The 16237-nt window shown below is 36.3% G+C and overlaps 1 protein-coding gene across 1 annotated transcript; it reads left to right on the top strand.

Annotated features, from left to right (window-relative positions):
• The first annotated feature begins 89 nt into the window (after nucleotides 1-89).
• Nucleotides 90-14363, top strand: LOC107022746. Its single transcript, XM_015223337.2, has 9 exons — nucleotides 90-985; nucleotides 1061-3049; nucleotides 3156-3502; nucleotides 4317-4460; nucleotides 4669-4771; nucleotides 5181-5759; nucleotides 10878-11786; nucleotides 11858-13846; nucleotides 13950-14363. The coding sequence occupies exons 1-9, from the start codon at nucleotides 91-93 to the stop codon at nucleotides 14147-14149; spliced, it is 7155 nt and encodes a 2384-aa protein (XP_015078823.2). The 5' UTR covers nucleotide 90; the 3' UTR covers nucleotides 14150-14363.
• The last annotated feature ends 1874 nt before the right edge of the window (nucleotides 14364-16237 follow it).

The following is a 16237-nucleotide window of genomic DNA, read 5'->3' as shown; positions in this document are numbered from 1 at the left end:
TCATGTGCAACGCACGTGGTACAAAACTAGTGTTATAAATAAGATAACACTACATTATAGTTATCATTAAATTTGATATCTATATTAATTATGGGCAGAAGTTCCACTCTTGTCTTTTTTCTTATAATTTTCATTCTACTATTACTACATGCCAAAGCTAATAATATTAGCACTGATGAAGCTGCTCTTCTTGTACTTAAATCACACATTTCTAACAATATCATAGCAACAAACTGGTCTTCTTCCGTCCCCGTTTGCGGTTGGATTGGAATCACTTGCAGCTCCCGTCACCATCGAGTCACTGCTTTAAACATTTCTAGCATGCAACTTTATGGTACCATTCCTCCACACCTCGGAAACCTTTCATTTCTTTCTTCCCTTGACATCAGTAACAACACTTTTCATGGAGATTTGCCACAAGAATTGGCTCGTTTGCAGAGGTTGAAATCGATTAATGTCACAAGCAATAACTTCACCGGAGCCATTCCATCATTTTTAAGTTTGTTACCAAACCTACGCTTTGTGCACCTATCAAGCAACCAATTTTCTGGGAAAATTCCATCCTCCCTTTCCAATATAACAAAGCTGCAAGTGTTATACTTGGAGAGAAATTTTCTTGAAGGAGAGATCCCTCGAGAAATCGGTGATCTTCGTTACTTGACTATCCTAGACCTGCAAATTAATCAACTTAGTGGCTCTATACCACCATCCATTTTTAACATTACTACAATGCATGTGATTGCTCTTACGGGCAACAATCTTACTGGAAATCTTCCAAAAACGATATGTGATCATCTTTCAAACTTGGAAGGACTTTACCTCAGTAAAAACTCCCTACATGGAGTTATTCCACCAAACCTGGAGAAATGCAGAAAGCTTCAAAAATTGCAATTGGGTGAAAATGAGTTTATTGGAACTTTGCCAAGAGAGCTAGCCAACTTAACGGCTCTTACATATTTATATCTTTCAGATCTGCATTTGGAAGGTAGTATGAAATTTTCTTCCTTTTTCTCTTTTCCGCCAAACATAGTACTCATGATATATTTCCTGAAATTGACAGGTGAGATACCAATGGAGTTCGGTAATCTTCAGAAACTTCACGAGTTGGATTTAGCACTGAATGAGCTAACTGGCTCTGTTCCTCACAGCATTTTCAACATGTCAGCACTGCAGAATATAGATTTTGGAGAAAATAACCTTTCAGGTACTCTACCTTCAGATTTAGGTCGTGGAATGCCCAACCTAGAAATATTTTATTGTGGAGGAAATGATCTGAGTGGTTTTATCTCTGCTTCAATCTCAAATTCATCAAAACTCAGACAATTTGATCTCTCACAAAACAGTTTCACAGGTTCAATTCCTAAATCACTTGGTAACTTAGAATACCTTGAGTTACTTGACTTGCTGTGGAATAATTTTGTCAGTGATTCAACATTGAGCTTCCTTGCATCATTGACAAACTGTAGGAATCTAAGAGCACTCACGTTAGCAGGTAATCCGTTGGATGGTGTATTGCCTGCATCTGTTGGTAATTTCTCAAACTCCTTGCAAATTTTTGAAGCATATAGTTGTAAACTGAAGGGTGTCATTCCTCGAGAAATTGGTAATCTTACTGGACTGACAAGGATGAGTCTGTTTAACAATACATTAACTGGACATATTCCAAATACTGTACATGGCATGTCGATCCTTCAAGAACTTTACTTATTGAACAACAAGATAGAAGGAACCATACCAGATGTTGTCTGTAATTTAAAGAGACTTGGTGCATTACTCTTGTCAAAAAATCATTTTTCTGGTTCGGTACCCTTGTGCTTAGGGAACATTACTAGTTTGAGGATACTTCATCTATATAACAACAAGCTGGATTCTAGATTACCTTCAAACTTGGGGAACCTTCAAGATCTCATAGAATTAGATGTTTCATTCAATTTATTTAGTGGGGAAATTCCAATGGAGAGTGGAAACTTGAAGGCTGCAACACACATTGATTTGTCAAATAATTGTTTTTCTGGTAAGATGCCTAGTACTCTAGGGGGTCTAGATAAATTGATTCATCTTTCTCTAACACATAATAGATTAGAGGGGCCTATTCCTGAATCATTTGGCAAAATGTTGTCGTTGGAATACTTGGATTTGTCCTATAATAATCTTAGTGGTCAAATTCCAAAGTCATTAGAAGCTCTTGTGTATCTCAAATACCTAAATTTCTCTTTCAATGAACTCAGTGGAGAAATTCCCACTGGTGGTCCCTTTACAAATGTAACAAGCAAGTCTTTCTTGTCCGATGATGCACTTTGTGGTGACTCCCGATTTAATGTAAAACCATGCCCAACCAAATCTACAAAGAAATCAAGAAGAAAAAGAGTGCTTACAGGTTTATATATTCTATTAGGGATTGGATCACTCTTCATGTTGACTGTTGGAATTGTGGTGTTAAGATTGAGAAACACAAAGAAGAATGCTACTCAAAAGGATGTGTCCCTCGTTAAAGGGCATGAAAGAATTTCATATTATGAACTTGAACAGGCAACTGAAGGATTCAACGAAGCCAACTTGCTTGGTAATGGGAGTTTCAGCAGGGTTTATAAAGGGATACTTAAGGATGGTACTCTTTTGGCAGCAAAGGTATTCAATGTGCAATTGGAGAGTGCATTCAAAAGCTTTGACACGGAATGTGAGATACTCCGCAACCTTCGACACAGAAATCTGACCAAAGTCATCACCAGCTGCTCCAATCTTGATTTCAAGGCCCTAGTGTTGGAATACATGCCCAACGGGACACTTGACAAATGGTTATACTCTCACAATTTGTTCTTGAACTTATTGCAGAGATTGGATATAATGATAGATGTTGCATCTGCAATGGACTATCTCCACAATGGCTATTCAACGCCTGTGGTGCACTGTGACTTGAAGCCAAGCAATGTCTTGTTAGATGAAGAAATGGTTGCTCATGTAAGTGATTTTGGCATTGCAAAAATGTTCGGTGCAGGGGAGGCTTTTGTTCAAACAAGGACAATTGCAACCATTGGATATATTGCTCCAGGTATATTTCAGCTTTTTAAAGTTTTCTCATATCGCTTTAAATACTCAAAAAAATTCTTTCCCCAATGTATAAATTGATTTATGGTCATATTCAACCATGAATGCAGAGTATGGACAAGATGGCATAGTATCCACGAGTTGTGATGTTTATAGTTTTGGCATCGTGATGATGGAGACGTTCACACGAACAAGACCAAGTGATGATATATTTACTGGAGACTTGAGCATACAACGTTGGATTAGTGATTCCTTTCCGGGTGAACTTCACAAGGTGGTGGATTCTAATTTGTTACAGCCAGGAGATGAACAAATCGCTGCAAAGATGCAATGTTTGTTATCTATCATGGAATTAGCTTTGAACTGCACTTTAGTGAGACCTGATGAAAGAATTAGCATGAATGATGCTCTTTCAGCACTCAAAAAGATTAGACTACAGCTTGTTAGTAGTCGGCACTAGGTGGAATCATTACCAATCTTCTCTTGTATGTTATTTAGTTACCAGTCTGCTCTCTTATGGAATTTAGTTTCACGCTAGGTGTATTTTGTGTTGGTTGTTGGCTTGATATATGGAAGTTGAGAATGAGATTTAAAATGCTCAACACAAGATTTTCTTTTCGTATTTACATAACTTTGAGAATCCTTCCAATTATGTACATAACATGACAACTACTTGTGCAACAACTGATGCCTAGGTTTTGGGAAACTCTTTTTCTCCCATCACAAGTCAGAAAGTTCACCATGAGGAGGGCAGGGCACTTTCAGGAAGTTGCAGCAACTGAGTATTTTCATCAAAAGCTTTTATTTCTTTTAATTGACTATTGATTGTAGAATTCTTCATACACATTGAACGATCACAAAGAACATGACTATAATCCCAAAGTAGAGGGTTAAAGTTTCAGCTCATGGTAATTAATGAGAAAATACCTATAACTTGAAACAATTAGATAAAATAAGAATGAAATCACCATAATCAACAACTAGAAATGCACTTAGTCAACTAAAGACAACACTGACAAAGTGCAGCGAGGAGATAACATGACTTCAGAAGTAAAAAAAAGCTAACACACCGTTTAAATATACGTAGGTCAATCAATACTGATATTCAAGCCTTGTTGCACCACAACCGTACCAGTTTTATCAAGTCCTCTCCTTCCAGCCATCTAAGTGTACTCTCCGGGAAGTAGCTGTCTGAATTCCTTGCAATCAATCTTACATAAAGAAACAAAAGCAACTTGCTTCCAAAATTTGATGCAGTTTAAACTTTTTAGTGTTCAATGAGTTTGTGTGAGGGAAGAGCTTTAACTCGTGCAGATATGTTTACTCAGTCCACCCTTGCTGAGTGTGGATTGCTTGCTGAACTTGAGCAGGTTCCTATTGCATCTCCACGGGCTTCTGAACCTCTAGATTGGATGGTCTTGACTATGACGAGACATTTAGTCCCGTGGCTAAAATATCTACTGTCCGTGTGTTACTAGCTCTAGCAGCTAGTAAGTCTTGGACACTGTGGCAGATGGATGTGAAGAATGCTTTTCTTCATGGAGAATTGAATCGTAAAATATACATGATCAGCCACAAGGCATTGTGAATAGAGTCAATCTTGATTAAGTGTGCAAATTGAAGAAAGCTTTGTATGGTTTAAAGCAAGCTCCCCGGGCATGGTACGGAAAAATTACCGAGTTCCTGATCAAAAGTGGCTCCAGCAAATTCAAGCTTATTCGTAAAAGTTCGTGAAGGAAGGTTAGCTACCATATTAGTCGATGTGGATGATTTAATCATCATGGGAGATGACTTTGATGAGATCTATCAAAGTAAAAGAAATTTGATGGTACGATTTCAAATGAAGGAGTTGGGCGAACTAAAACACTTCCTTGGTCTTGAGATTGAAAAAAACAAAGGATGGATTATTCCTTGGACAACAAAAGTATGCGAGAGATCTAATCCAAAAATATGGAATGATGGGTTGCAACACATCTTGTACACCGATGGAGCCTAACTTAAAACTATGTTCCCATGAAGGCAAAGACTTGGAGGAAGAAACAATGTATCGTCAACTTGTCGGTAGCCTTATCTACTTAACATTGACCGGACCAGATATTGCATTCGCTGTTGGAGTTGTTAGCCGATTTATGCAGAAACCAAAGAAGCCTCATTGGAAGCAATCAGGAAGATATTAAGGTATGCGAAAGGAACTCTTGACTATGGACTATTCTATATGAAAGGAGCTCCCTGCAAGATAATCGGATACTATGATGCGGATTATGCTGGTGACCATGATACTCAAAGATCAACCACCGGATATATTTTCAATCTTGGATCAGCCACAATATCATGGTGCAGCAAAAGACAACCAACTGTTTCACTTTCAACTATGGAAGCAGAATATCGAGCAGGAACGATGGCATCACAAGAGAGCACATGGCTAAAGCAACTAATGAAAGACTTGCATCAACCATCAAATGATATCATACCGCTATATTGTGACAACTTGTCAGCTATTCATTTGGCTGAAAATCTTGTATTTCATGCCCGAACGAAGCATGTGGGAGTACAAGATCATTTTCTTCGAGAAAAAGTTCTTCAAGGTGAAATTGAAATAAAGCAAATAAAGCCAGAGGAGCAAGTAGCAGGCATCTTCACAAAGAGCCTGGACAACATGGAGTTTATAAGATTTCGAGAAGCGCTTGGAATGGTTGAAAGAGAAAATAAAGTTGGTGCTGAGGGGGAGTGTTAAGAAATCATCACCAACATAATTAATCTCCAAAGACATTTCAAAGAAGAATCTTAGAATATTCAAGAGTTATAAAGAAATAAAGGAAGAGCTCTAGAATATGTATTGTAGATAGAGAAGTCCAGAGATGTTCTAGAAAAGGTAGTTTTAGATATAGAAAGTTAGAAGAACATTTTAGAATATAGTAGCAAAACCCTTAGCTAGATTCTTCCATCACCACCTATAAATAGAGGTGGCCCATTTGAGTTGTAACCAACCAATAAAGAAAGAAACCACGCAAGAAGCAAGAAACAAAGTAAGAAAGTAAGAGACCAAGCAAGAGTGAGTGCTCAAGTAAAGAGTGTTGCTGAAGCAAGCAATAAGTGTGATCAAGATTGTAAGACCGAAGCGGATTCTTACTTTGATTTGATAAAATACAAATTGAAAGAAATCGATAGAGCCCCGTCGTATCCACTCCCAAAATATCCAATTGTTTTAACGAAAAGGTTTTGTGTTGTTTCTAAGCGTTCTTTCGTTGGCAAATACACAAGAACATGGTTCTTGTTCTAGGGGTAAGATTTCTTCAATTCTGGATTACATTTGAATCAAATTCAAAATGTGATTAATTTATAAAATTAGGCTTTCATAATGAACGTCAATCTTACTACTAATCAATAAAATAGATAAAATCCATATCTATAAATAAAGAAAGGGCATTTTCTCACGGAAATATATTCAGTTATTCCTCGAGAAGAAAAGTGAGGATGAAGAAACCTTACCCTGATACAAGAATCAGGTTCTTGTAATTCTATCGCAACACAATAAAACAAAGATTTATCGTAGAAACCTTCCTTACCCAAGGAAGGGAAAAATCACACCGAAGTTTTATATTAATTCAAGATTTATAACTCAGTTTATCAATGAATCTAAATTTAAATTTCTACCCTTTTCGATTAACTATAGTCGAAAACTCTTCACTCACAAAGATGTCAAACTCGCTTCTTGTTTACAAAAACTCTCTACTCTTCTTAACTCTAACCACCCAAGAAGTCAAACCCACTTTTTGTTTACAATTCTCACAACCTCTCTCTTACTTTACCCCTAGAAGTCAAACCCATTTTTTGTTACAATTCTCTCAAAACTATATCCCCAAGAAGTCAAACCTACTTCTTATTGCACAATCTAGGAAGTATTACAACTTAATAATAAACTTAGAACAAATCAACAAAGACTAATAACCCTAGACTTTAATTGATCAGACTTCAACATTCAATTGTTTAGTGTGGAACAGAACTCGTGAACCTAGTCCTTACGTTGTTGTGATGAAGACCTGCATTTTTCTCCAGTGAATACTGCTCTCAAGATGATATATTTTTTGAATGTGTAATACCTATCGTTCTGGCTTTGCTGGAAAAATTTATCGATTTTTTGTTATTTGCAAAGACGCTTTTTTTCTTCAACTTCTTGATCCTTTTATAGATTTGATTTGCCTTCAACTTCTACAAGGAAAGGAATTGCAAATCCTTTTCCTTTTTGAATTTGTCTATATTTACTTCTTTCATTATTTGACTTGAATTGTAACTTCTTTATTTTTTTTCTTTTTTGACTTGAATTGCTACTTTTTTTTATTTATTTCCTTCTTTATTTCTTTCCATATTTGTTTCCTTCTTTTTCTTCTTTATTTTTGCACTTTTTCTTCTTCGCCGCAATACTTTTTCTTCTTTGTTGCAATCTCTCATAATTGTATACATACGACACCATGTCTTCACTTTATCAATCATCAAAACTACTTTATTGTTCTCCTACTTCCCAACATTTTCCCCCTTTTTGATGATGATAACCAATGATTTGTTACACATCAAGACTCTTTGTTAGACATCAAAACTATAACTCTTTGTCATCCATCAAAACTACAAACTTTATGATTTCTCATTATCCAACAATTTCCCCCTTTTTGATGATGACAAACTATGCATATTATGTCTATCCACATTATATAATTTCCCCTTTTGGCATCATTGAAAACCAATAACCAAAGAACTCGATTAACATTCAACGAGTACAATATCATTTTAACTCATGGCCACTTGGATTACACTTTCAAGTACACTTCTGCTAACAATATAGTAAGTTAATATGAGAATATTAGAGATCTTAAACTCACACACAATTAAGATCTTAATGAGAAACAGAATAAACAAATATATTCTAGTTTAAGCCCTTAGAGCCCTAAATCAAAAGCAAATGATATCATGAGTATGAGACAAACATAAGCACATCAACGAGTTAGAGAGTCTAAAAAATTGAGGATAAGGATTGAGACAATGATTACTAAAGTGAGGAAGAAAGGGATGTTTACTGCCATTGATAAAAAAAAAATTTAGTATGCCCATTGTGCACCAGCTCCTTCGTTCCAATCAGTTTTCTTAGAATGTGAAATTTCATCAAGAGAAACATGAGGTACATCATCAATTTATTTTATTTTTTAAACTCTACTCCATAACATTTTCATTCCTCCATGATTTTTATAGCCTTTTTTTAGTGACATTTTTAAGGAGTACCAACTACAAGTAAGAGATTCACCACATTTTGGTGCACAAAGACATGTGTTTATCAATAATGAAAGAAAGCAACAATTTATTTCTATGAGAATTGTTCACCCTGAGAGAAGACAAGTTATACACTTAGAATGGATGAAACATCAATTTGGAGTTTGTGAACCTGGTTCAGAGGTGAGAGGTAAAGCAAAGTTCCCCCTGAAATAAAGCATAAGTGGCTTGAAGACTAAGGTTTTCATCATTAGAACGATTTGGGATTGAATGATGCTTATTGTCAAAGAGGGTTCATGGTACTTTATAAGATCTGAATTTTTGATGATCGACCAGGTTCACTAGTGCTTATGTTTGACCCAAACTCAGGAAATTCATGCATTGAAAAAGGATGGTACATACCTGAGTATTACAGAGAAACCAGGTTCCCCTTTTTGTGTTCCTCTATGATTTACTTAATGGTGTTAGCAAAAGAGTAGAGATAATATTCACAGACCTTCTAAACATCATTTGAGATGTGCTTGGAGTGTGTACCTATCATAGTACGAGACTGAGTTAGCAGATATTCATTATATAACTATTCAAGCATAAGATTACTAGTTTACTAGCCAATTGTTAAAGGAAATCATAATAATGCATCAACTTGTTTCGATAAGACCAGACTTTGGCTGATTTTTCTCAAGTTTTTCATATTCAAGGCCTTCATGAGTATGTCACATCATCATATTCCCCAGATTAAATGAATCTCAAGTTAAGTCAAACAGAACCAACCCTTGTAATTTTTCAATAACTTTCATTGAATAACAAAGACCAGGTTCACACAACGAAGTTCCCCCTAAAGGTGTACCGTACTCTAAGGGGTCATTTTTTTACAGAAATGAATAACAAATGAATTAGTAATGCAGGAATTAGTAATGCAGGGATTGTAGTGCATGGATTAGTAATGGAAGGTTTATTTTTATCAAGTGTTTGGTTCATTGTTTTCAATCCCAACTTGTGCTTGAAATCAAATTGTTTTAATTGGATCAAGGTAGATAATTATCGGAATATATTTTTTTTATGACATTCTACTAGCTATGAGAAGAATAATTTTGTTGTTATGTTTCCAATTTTCTACTTGAAGTTTTGAGGATAAATAATTTTCATCTTAATAAATTGATAATGTCAATTTTAAATTTAAAAAAGATCAATCAACTACTTTTAAAATTATAAAAACGATCAACAATAGTAAAATTGAATAAATCATGTACATTTACACATAAAAAATTGGGACAAAGTGTGTGTGCTTAAGAAGTTTGGTGGACTAGATATTAAAGGAGCAAGTTGTGGAATGTGGCGTCGGTGGGAAAATTATTATGGCAGTTAATAATCAATAAGGATGTATTTTGGGTCAAATGGGTACATCGGGTGTATATGAAGGATAACCAAGATATCGGAGAGCATACACCACTACATGACAGCAGTTGAGCGCAATGAAGTCTGATATGTTGGAGTGGTACTCTCAAGGAGCTTATGTCCTAACAGCAAATGGAAAGTACTCAACAGGAACCAGTTATGCAGTATTGATAGGAGTAGAGAGAAAGATGACGACATCAGACCTGATATAGAACAAGATCTCTCAACCAAGACACAGATTTATAGTATGGTTAGCTGTACATGATAGAGTGTTGACAAAAGATAGACTATAAAGGATGAATATACCAGTAGATAACATAACATGCAGCTTGTGTAAATGGACACAACACCATCTTTTCTCTGAATGTAAATGGACTAAAGGACTTATTACAGCAATGACTCAATGCGCTGGAGTGAAATTTTCATCGGGGAATGTCAAACATGTGTTGAATCGAATCAGAAGGAGGCATTAGAAGCAAATTAACAAGGAAATAATTGCAGCACTTTGGGGTTCAATACTATATCATGTGTGGCAGGTAAGGAATTGGAAACTGCACAGGGGAACTACTGTCACTATAGAAACTACAATCACACAAATAAAGCTAAGTTTCAGTATTAAATTAGATTGAGTTAGAAACACTAGGAAAGGCAAAAAATGTGGCTTAATATTTCAGCATTTTGTTATGTAATTAGAGATACGTTGGAGTTTTAACTCAAAACAGCCCTTCTTCGAAGGTAGCTGTAAAGTTCAATGATCTTTAGATGTATTGATTTGGTTGTTAATGGTAATATTTACATTTGTTACCAAAGGAGACTTTGACAATTGACGACTTTCACTAATACCATGTCGTGAGTAACATGGTAGAGGAGAACTGTTGTAACAAACATTCAAACTCTTACGTCTATACAAAAAAAAGATCACTAATATTCCTTGTTGTACATGGGAATCCAAACTAAAACCATAGAAGAATATGTAAATTAAAAAATCAATGTTTAAAAGCAAATAATTTCAAGGACATTGGGACCCAACCAAATCATTGAAAAGTTTTAACAACCTTTTAGGGTCAGACAGGCAGAATGTTTTGCACATTTAACAACTTTCCCTCTCACAATACAACTCAAAATTGACAATCTTATAAGTAATCACTGCTTTGCATTTCAATTCTTGTAAAAAAAAGAAAGAGAAGAACTTGTCATAGTTATGGACAGAAATTACAATCTTCTCTTTGTTGTTACAATTTTCATTCTGATCCATCACCATACTTCACTTGCTACTGATGAAGCTGCTCTTCTTTCTCTAAAATCACACATTTCTAACAACATCTTAGCAAGAAACTGGTCTTCTTCTGTCCCCGTTTGCAGCTGGATTGGAATCACTTGCAGCTCCCGACACCATCGAGTCACTGCTTTAGACATCTCTAGTATGCAACTTCATGGTACCATTCCTCCATCCATTGGAAACCTCTCATTTCTTTCTTCCCTCGACATCAGTAACAACACTTTCCATGGAGATTTGCCAGTAGAGTTGGCTCGTTTGCAGAGGTTGAAATTTATTGATGTCTCAGACAATAACTTCACCGGTCCCATTCCATCATTTTTAAGTTTGTTACTGAACCTACACTCTCTAATCCTCTTGAGAAACCAATTTTCTGGAGAAATTCCATCTTCCCTTTCGAATCTAACAAAGCTGCAAGAGTTAGTCTTGGATAGAAATTTTCTTGAAGGAGAGATCCCTCGAGAGACCGGTGATCTTCGTTACTTGACTATCCTAGACCTGCAATTTAATCAACTTAGTGGCTATATACCATCATCAATCTTTAACATTACTACAATGCAAGTGATTGCTCTTACGGGCAACAATCTTACTGGAATGCTTCCAAAAACGATATGTGATCATATTCCAGACTTGGAAGGACTTTACCTCGGTAGAAACTCCCTAGATGGAGTTATTCCACCGAACCTGGAAAAATGCAGAAAGCTTCAAATATTGGAATTGTCTGAAAATGAGTTTGCTGGAACTGTACCAAGAGAACTAGCCAACTTAACAACTCTTACAAAATTAGCAATGTCAGCTCTGCATTTGGAAGGTAGTATTAAATTTACTTCCTTTTCTCTTTTCCGCCAAACTTGTACTCATATATTTACCCAATATTGACAGGAGTGATACCAATGGAGCTAGCTAATCTTAAGAAACTTCAGGCGTTGGAATTAGCTAGAAATGAATTTACTGGTTCTGTCCCTGAAAGCATTTTCAACATATCAGCACTGCAGACTATAGATTTTGGACAGAACAAGTTTTCAGGTACTCTACCTTCAGATTTAGGTCGTGGAATACCCAACATTGAATTATTCCTTTGTGGAGGAAATAATTTGAGTGGTTTTATCTCTGCTTTAATCTCTAATTCATCGAAACTTAAACTACTTGACCTCTCCAACAACAGTTTCACAGGTCTCATTCCTAAATCACTTGGTAACTTACAATACCTTGAGCATCTGAACTTGGAGATCAATAATTTTATCAGCGATCCATCATTGAGTTTCCTGACATCATTAACAAACTGTAGGAAACTACGCGTACTCGCGTTAGGTGATAGTCCGTTGGATGGTGTTTTGCCTGCATCTGTTGGCAATTTCTCAAACTCCTTGCTAATTTTTGCAGCACCACTTTGTAAACTGAAGGGTGTCATTCCAAAAGAAATTAGTAATCTTACTGGATTGACAAGGATGAGTCTGTCTAACAATGAGTTGATAGGTCATATTCCAAATACTGTCATTGGCATGTTGAACCTTCAACAACTTTACTTATTTGAAAACAAGTTAGAAGGATCCATACCAGATATTATCTGCAGTTTAAAGAATCTAGGTGCATTAGACCTGTCAGATAATCATTTTTCTGGTTCAGTGCCCTCTTGCTTAGGTAACATAACCAGTTTGAGGGAACTTTATCTAGCTAACAACAAGCTCGATTCTAGATTACCTTCAAGCTTGGGGAGCCTTCAAGATATCATAGTATTCAATGTTTCATCAAATTTATTGAGAGGGGAAATTCAACTGGAGAGCGGAAACTTAAAGGCAGCAACACTCATTGATCTGTCCAATAATTATTTTTCTGGTAAGATTCCTAGTACTCTAGGTAGTCTAGATAAATTGATTAATCTTTCTATAGCACATAATAGATTAGAGGGGCCTATTCCAGATTCATTTGGCAAAATGTTGTCTTTGGAATACTTGGATTTGTCGTATAACAATCTTAGTGGTGAAATTCCAAAGTCATTAGAAGCTCTTGTGTATCTCAAACACATAAATTTCTCATTCAATAAACTCAGTGGAGAAATTCCCACTGGTGGTGCCTTTGCAAATGTCACCAGTCAATCTTTCTTGTCCAATGATGCACTCTGTGGTGACTCCCGATTTAACGTCAAGCCATGCCTAACCAAATCTACAAAGAAGTCCAGAAGAAAACGAGTGCTTACGGCTTTATATATTCTATTAGGGATTGGATCACTCTTCACGTTGTCTGTTGGATTTGTGGTGTTAAGATTGAGAAACACAAAAAAGAGTGCAAGTCAAAAAGATGGGTCTTTCGTAAAAGGTCATAAAACAATTTCGTATTACGAACTTGAACAGGCAACTGAAGGATTCAACGAAGCCAACTTGCTTGGTAATGGGAGTTTCAGCAGGATTTATAAAGGGATACTTAAGGATGGTATCATTTTTGCAGCAAAGGTATTCAATGTGCAATTGGAGGGTGCATTCAAAAGCTTTGACACAGAATGTGAGGTACTCCGCAACCTTCGCCACAGAAATCTAACCAAAGTCATCACCAGCTGCTCCAATCTTGATTTCAAGGCCCTTGTGTTGGAATACATGCCCAACGGGACACTTGACAAATGGTTATACTCTCACAACTTGTTCTTGAACTTAATGCAGAGACTGGATATAATGATAGATGTTGCATCTGCAATGGACTATCTCCACAATGGCTATTCAATGCCTGTGGTGCATTGTGACTTGAAGCCAAGCAATGTCTTGTTAGATGAAGAAATGGTTGCTCATGTAAGTGATTTTGGCATTGCAAAAATGTTAGGTGCAGGGGAGGCTTTTGTTCAAACATGGACAATTGCAACCATTGGATATATTGCTCCAGGTATATTGAAACTTTTTAAAGTTCTCATATCATGTAAATACTCAAAACAATTCCTCTCCCTAGGTATAAATTGATTTATGATCATTTTCTACCATGATTGCAGAGTATGGACAAGATGGCATAGTATCCACGAGTTGTGATGTTTATAGTTTTGGCATCCTGATGATGGAGACGTTCACATGCACAAGACCAAGTGATGAGATATTTACTGGGGACTTGAGCATACAGCGTTGGGTTAATGATTCCTTTCCGGGTGAAATTCATAAGGTGGTGGATTCTAATTTGGTACAGCCAGGAGATTAACAAATCGCTGCAAAGATGCAATGTTTGTTATCTATCATGGAATTAGCTTTGAACTGCACTTTAGTGAGACCTGATGAAAGAATTAGCATGAAAGATGCTCTTTCAACACTCAAAAAGATGAGGCTCCAGCTTGTTAGTAGTCGGCACTAGGTGGAATCGGACCAGCCTACTATTGTATGTTATTTTAGTTATCAGTCTGCTCTCTTGTTTTATTCAATTAATTTTGCACAAGTACGCAAGTGTATTTTATCTTGGTTGTTGGAAGCAACTCAGTTCTTGATATATGGAAGTTGAAAATGAGATTTCAATGCTCAACACATGATTTCTTTTTCGCATTTACATAATTAATTATTGGCCGTAAATATGAACTAGTACTCTTAGTTAGCACATTCAATGATAACTAGGGTCTAGGAAGCTTTTTTGAGAACTATTTACCATGATTGCATGCAGAGTATGGACAAGATGAAATAGTATCCATGAGCTGCGACGTTTACAGGTTTGGTATCTTGATGATGGAGACTTTTTACAAGAATGAGACCAACTGAAGAAATATTTACTGGCGACTTGAGCATACAACTTTGGGTTAGTAATTCCTTCCCAAATGGTATTCATAAGGTGATGGATTCTAATTTGATAGAGTCAGGGGATAAACAAATCGATGCAAAGATGCACTGTTGGTTATTAATCATGGAATTAGCTTTGAGTTGCACATTAGTGACACCTGATGCAAGAATTAGCATGAAACATGCTCTTTTAACACTTAAAAAGATTAGGCTCCGATTTGTTGGTAGTCGCTACTAGGTGGAATATAATTAAACCATTGTCTCTTGTATGTTGTTTAATTACCTATATTGGTTGTGTTAAGGTTTCAGCTTAGCACGAGTACTTTCATATACTTCACAAGACAGGACTTTGTTGTATCAAGAATTGTAACAAGCAACTCAGTATGTATAGAATTTTTAAGATAGAGACTGTGAGTCTCAATTTGTTAGTCACATTTAGAACTAACAATTTGTATGCTATAACAATTAAACTCAATAAGGTAAATTAGGTATGAGAAGAGAAGCAGATGAGTAAGAGTGAAAGTACCTGGAGCTTGAGCTTGCCAGTTGTGTTAGATGGCGGTGCAAGTGAGATGAAGAAGGCAGGGTGTTTGGGTATAAGCAATAACAGGAATTTGCAAACTTCCCAGGAATAGTATTTAAGTAGACTACTAATCCCAGACATATGATGTTCTCTAATATCAACAAGAACACGAGAATCGAATTCTACCTTGTGTTCTTCAAGAGTATGGAAAGCAGAGAGGTCTCATGTTGGAATGTGTTAGGTACATATGAATATGTATATGTATATTTTGAAGACTGACAATCCGATGCATTATGGAGCAAGCTGAGCAAACCTGAATTAAGTCGCCAAAGCTTACTGGAAGAGGAATTAGGAGGCTGACGTAAAGTAGGAAAACTACAAGCAAATATCAAAACTCCCTCAAACTCTTTGATCGTGTTTTGATTTTCTCTCCAGGTAAGTGCGCAAAAACTTCTTTGAAGAAGTTATTACTCTATTTATAGATTTGGACTTGAATACAGAACCTATCTCAGCACTCTAAAAGCTTCTTCACATCCTTAATTATTCGACTTGAACATGATTTGACGGCTTTCCTTTTTGTAGTTTCCTTTCTTGATGACTTGGCTTTGACAACTACGTTGCTTATCTTCCTTCTTCACGTTGGATTTAGAATTACTTAGCCTTATTCTGTACAACTTGTTCCTTTGCTCGTTTGTTTTGTCAGTCTTCAAAGGCCATATTAAACTAACATCCACACATTGGAAACCTCTCATTTCTTTCTTCCCTTTACATCAGTAGTAACAACACTTCTCATGGAGATTTGCCACAAGAGTTGGCTCATTTGCAGAGGTTGAAATTCATTGTTGCCAAAATCAATAACCAATTACCGGAGCCGTTCCATCATTTTTAAGTTTGTTACCAAACCTACGCATTGTGCACCTATCAAGGAGAGATCCCTCGAGAAATTGGTGATCTTCATTACCTGACTGTCCTAGACCTGCAAATTAGTAAGATCCATTAGGT

This window comes from Solanum pennellii, chromosome 6 (genome assembly GCF_001406875.1).
Source record: "Solanum pennellii chromosome 6, SPENNV200".
NCBI lineage: Eukaryota > Viridiplantae > Streptophyta > Magnoliopsida > Solanales > Solanaceae > Solanum > Solanum pennellii.
Note: the sequence above shows the minus strand (reverse complement) of the source record. Positions and strands in the feature narration are given on the sequence as shown.

Excerpts from the sequence above, each read along its gene's own strand:
- LOC107022746 (XM_015223337.2), top strand. The coding sequence starts at position 91 with ATGGGCAGAAGTTCCACTCTTGTCTTTTTTCTTATAATTTTCATTCTA. Across the intron at positions 4,461-4,668 it reads CTGAACCTCTAGATTGGATG|AAAGCTTTGTATGGTTTAAA; the intron begins GTCTTGACTATG and ends TGCAAATTGAAG. Across the intron at positions 13,847-13,949 it reads CATTGGATATATTGCTCCAG|AGTATGGACAAGATGGCATA; the intron begins GTATATTGAAAC and ends CCATGATTGCAG.